This window comes from Psammomys obesus, unplaced genomic scaffold (assembly GCF_907164565.1).
Source record: "Psammomys obesus unplaced genomic scaffold, mPsaObe1.curated_primary_1811, whole genome shotgun sequence".
NCBI lineage: Eukaryota > Metazoa > Chordata > Mammalia > Rodentia > Muridae > Psammomys > Psammomys obesus.
Genome location: NW_026596064.1, coordinates 281,462 through 286,684, shown reverse-complemented (window position 1 = coordinate 286,684; position 5,223 = coordinate 281,462). Strand labels below are relative to the sequence as shown.

At 40.4% G+C, this 5,223-nt stretch overlaps 1 gene segment (V, D, J or C); it reads left to right on the top strand.

The window, feature by feature from the left end:
• Positions 1 to 355: 355 nt before the first annotated feature.
• LOC129689797 (Ig lambda-2 chain V region-like) lies at positions 356 to 976 on the top strand. The segment is given in 2 exon segments: positions 356 to 436; positions 531 to 976. Coding segments are annotated over 2 exon segments (492 nt in total).
• The last annotated feature ends 4,247 nt before the right edge of the window (positions 977 to 5,223 follow it).

Genomic DNA, 5,223 nt, shown 5'->3' with positions numbered 1-5,223 from the left:
CTCTTGCAATTATTTTGTTTCTTTCTCCTTTTCCATTCCTTTCTACTACACTGCATATTGCAGAATTTCTCCACACTGTGAGGAGGGTAAGTCTTGGTGAAACATGATTTTTTATTGTTGATGTCTTTCTAGGACATTGCCAGCATTTATGTATGGCTCTGGAGAGGCAAAGGCAGCTAAGAGTAATGATTCTGGCCTTGGTTCTTATTAAAATGTGGTCAATAACTTGTGTCAAATCAGTATCTTTCAACTGACAGCTTAAAATAAGCCTGGAAGAGGAGCTCATTTGCATTAACAGCCCCCTCATTGCCTACAGCAGGAGTTATAGTTAGCTGGTAGCACTACCTGGCACTGAGTAATCGTGGAAAGAACAAACGTGGACTGTGAGTCATGGCCTGGACTTCTCTTTTGATCACACTCCTGGCTCACTGCACAGGTCAGGGGGGCTTTCTGGGCTGCTGTGGGGATACAACAGTGTACAGCTTGTCTCTGCTTTGCTGCTGACCACTGGATTTCTCACCTGTTTATAGGAGCCATGTCCCAGGCAGTTGTGACTCAGGAATCTTCACTCACCACATCTCCTGGAGAGACAGCCACACTCACTTGTGGCTCAAGTACTGGGGCTGTTACTACCAATAACTATGCCATATGGGTCCAAGAAAAACCTTACCACATACACAAGGGTCTTATAGGTAGTACCAGCAGCCGAGCTCCAGGTATTCCTGCCCGATTCTCAGGCTCCCTGCTTGGAGACAAGGCTGTCCTCACCATCACAGGGGCCCAGCCTGAGGATGAGGCTGTGTATTACTGTGCTCTGTGGTTCAGCAACCATTTCCACAGTGGCACATGCAGATGGGGAAGTAGAACACAAACCCCCTGGTACAGCCTCCTAACTGTCTTCTTACCATGTGGCTATATCTCCCTAAGCTCAGAGTGCCTGTTTGGTAACCATAGAGAACTTCATAGAAGCTATTAACTGAAGCTACAAAATGTTCTGTTTCAACACATTTTTGTGACAATTATGTGATAACAAGCTTTAGTGGAGTACTTCACATAACATAGAATCACCTGAGCAGGAAGTCTCAATGTGGAGTTTGTCTACACTGGGGAGGCCTGAACAATGTTCTTAATTAAATGATGTGAGAGGAAGACTATGGGTGGCACGATAATTTAGGCAGATAGTCCTCAAATGTATAAGTTGAAATCAAGCTGAATGCAATCAAGTATGCCAGCAAGTGATCATATATGTATTCCTTTCTCTTGGTTCTTGACTGTGTGTGATGTGACCAGAAGCCTAAAGCTCTTTTTGCTGTAAATTCCCTACAATAATAGACTGTAATCGAAAACTGTGAATAGAAGCATTCTGTTTCTTTCCCAAGTTGCTTTATGTCCTGGTACTTTATTACTGCAACAGAATGAAACTAGGATAGATGTGTTCATAAAAGCCACTTAAACAATAATGTCACCCTCACTGCCAGGAACAACATGGCTTCTGCAGCAGGTCTGTGTGCTGTTTTCTGCAATGTGCTGCATGTTCCCAGCCACCATTCCCTCATTTTAAAAATATTGCAGCCTGGCTTTCTCTGATAATACCTTCCTATGTTATCCTGGATCCTAATTCACTAGAACTTGAAATCACATTGTCTCCTGCACCAAGTAAGAGAACCTGGTTACAGATGCTCACCCTGTACAATTCAAAAGAAGATTATCCTTATGCTCAAACAACTCATAGAAGACATTAATATAAATTATTTTACTGTTGTGGGTTGTACTATTCACTATTGATATTGTTTTCATTAAGCAGTGGTTATTTCTAAACAACTCTATAACCAAATCACCACACAGAGACTATGATTTATTAATTAACCTAGAGCACAATGTTGGGTAATAGTTACTCCATCCTAAACTTCCAAGCCCGCATATTTTCCTACCATTCAGATTCACCCGTTATACTTGCTTTTCATCATATCTTAGCTTTAGTCACATCTTAGGTCCAGTTCATATCTCCATGTGCTTCTAAGACCTCTCCTGGGGATTCTCCTCTTCTCTCTTCCTTCTTCCTCCCACTCCATACCAGGATGTCCCACCCTATCCTCTCCATTGCTCAACATTGTGGCTGGATGTGTTAACTGACAAAATAGAGAACAAATGGTGGCATGTTTACACAAACTTGAGACAGGTGATGCTCTAGCTAACCAAATGGAACCAAAAAACAAGTGGGTATCAATATTCTTATATGTGACAAAATAGTATTAGTCAGAAGAAATGCATACCAAATATACCTTACTCAATTTCATAAATAAAATACTACAGGATATAAGTTCACAGGTTAGCTCCAATATATTGATAATTGGTAACCTCAATAGTTGACCTTCCCAACAGAAAGGTCATCTGAAAAAACTTAAAAAGAGAAACATTAGATTAAGTGATATTACAAATAAAAAATAAAAAATAAAGGGCTACATCTGTGCAAGGGTTCTAGGTTATCTCCATGCATGGTCCTTGGTTAGAGTATCAGTCTCACAAAAGACTCCTTTGCCCAGATTTGTTGGTTTTGTTGCTCTCCTTGTGGAGCTCCAGTCAACTTCAGGTCTTTCTGTCTTCCCCTTCTTACATAAGATTCCCTGCACTCTGTCCAAAGTTTAGCTATGAGTCTCAGTATCTGCTTTAATACTCTGCTGGGTAGAGTCTTTCAGAGGCCTTCTGTGGTAGGCTCCTGTCTTGTTCCTTGTTTTCACTCTCTTCTATTGTCTCCAAGTGGGTTCCCTAGGAAGGCGAACAGAGGCTGTCTCTTATATGAACTCAGTGGCTGGCTCTTTAAGCACCTCCACCTGAGTTGGGGGCAGCCTTACCAGGCCACAGAGGAAGACAGTGCAGATAGTCCTGATGAGACCTTATAGGCTTAGGTCAGATGAAAGAGGAGGAGGACCTCCCTTATCAGTGGACTGGGGGAGGGACATGGGGGGAAAGAGGGTGGGATTGGGAGGGGATGAGGGAAGGGGCTACAGCTGGGCTACAAAGTGAAAAAAATTGTAATAAATTTAAAAAAATTTTAAAAACAACTGAAAAAAAAGAAAAGAAAAGAAAAGAAAGAAACTGAAGGGCCCAAGCATCTGTACTGCAGGAGCTGTGCTGCCATGACAGGCTTCATAAGATACTGTAGGACTGATTTTTGGTTTCCTAGTAATGTTCCTACAGTTGTGTAGATCATATTTCTATTTCTCAGAACATGGAAATGAGATACAATAACTCAATAGCCTCCATGAAAAATCAGAAACAATAATTTAATAATCACCTTGAAAAGTTGCTAAGCACTCTTTGTTACCTGGGAACATCTTTTTTAACTTGGACACTACATGAAGTCCTTGCCTCCTATTTCCTAGATCCATACGAATCAATCAGTTTATGACAAGCTTGCTTCTGCTAAATGCAAACCTATCATGTAATCTCCAAGTTGGAACGTCCTCTTCCTTGCTCAAACCATAATAAAAACCTACTTATGCAGCTATTTGGGGCTTCTTCCCTAATCCACTGTGTTGGACAGTGGGAAGTCAGAGCTTAAGCCCTAAATAAAGGCTCTTTGTTATTGCATCCTGCTTGTCTTTGAAGTCTTTGCAATCTGGGCATAAATAAAACCAACAAATACTACACTGCATTTACTATGAATTGAAAGAAATAGCAGCCTTATCAGGAGCTCATGGAACTTTTTTCCCAAAACTGATGACAGGTTGGAAAACAAATGAAATTCAAGCAAATAAAGTAAAACTAAATACTATGCTGAGTTATGTTTGAACCATGGTACCTCTGGGACCAGGGACCCTCTGCTCTAGTAGCCAGACATCAGATCCCTCCTGCTCCCCTGAGGACAACATTAGAATTCCTGGGGACAGCATTCCAGCAAAGAAGCCATAGTTCTGCTGGTAATCCTGTAGAGACCAGATGAACAATAGAAGCCCAGGAATCCCAAATTCAAGATGGCACAGCCAAGATAAATTTGAGTAGCAGAAGCACAGAGTCTGCTGCACTCAAATCACCAGCACTCATTGTTGTGCCCTGCACCTTTCTTGTCTTCATGAAGACTACTCCAAACTTGAAAGACAGGAAGAACAGTCTGCAGTACATGTTCCAGGAACAAATTTCCAAGGCTATGGACCACCAGATGGCTAAAGGCCCATGTAAGAACACAATGAACACAAACCAGAACATCATGGCTTCACCAGAAACCCTAAAAATCAATGGAAACTCTAACATGGCTGAAACACAGAAAAATTACCTTAAATCTATAATTATGTAGTTAATAGAGGCACACAAAGAGGAAACAAACAAATCTCTCAAAGAAATATAGACAAATGCCACCAAACAAGTGGAGGCCATCATGGGCAGCCAGGACTCCACAATCAAACAGATGAAGGAAATGAATAAAATCATTCAAGACATGAAAACAGAATTAGAATTGATAAAGAAAACACAAACCGAGAAATGCCTAGAGTTGAAAAGCTTAGAGAAGAGATCAGAAACCACAGAGCTAAGCATCACCAACAGAATACAAGGAGAAGATGGTGGAGAGAATCTTAGGTTTTGAAGATACAACTGAAGAAATCAATACATCTCCCAAAGAAAACATGAAAACAGCAAAGTTCCTGACACAGAACATCCAAGAAACCAAGGACATCATGAAAGGATGAAATTTAAAAATAACAGGAATAGACAAAAATGAAAATTCCGGGTCTTAGGGTCCAGAAAAAAAAATCATAGAAGAAATTTTCTCCAACCTTAAAAAAAGATGCCCTTAAACATAACAGAGGCATACAGATTACCAAATAAACTAAACCAGAAAAGAAATTCCTCATGCCACAAAATAATGAAAACAGTAAATCTACAGAACAATGAAAAATATTAAAAGTGGCAAGGAAAAAAGGCCAAAATAATATATAAGGGTAGAACTATAAGAATCACACCAGACTTCTCAACAGAAACTATGAAAGCCAGAAGGACCTGGGCAGATGTCATGTAGACACTAAGAAACCACAGATGCCAACCCAGACTACTACACTCAGAAAAACTTTCAATCAACATAGATGGAGAAAACAAAATATTCCATGACTAAACTAAACTTAAAAATATCTACACAGCAACCTAACGCTACAGAAGATACTAGAAGGATAACTCCAATCTAATGAAATCAACTGCTCCCCTCCCCCCAAAAAAGCACAGAATATAGAC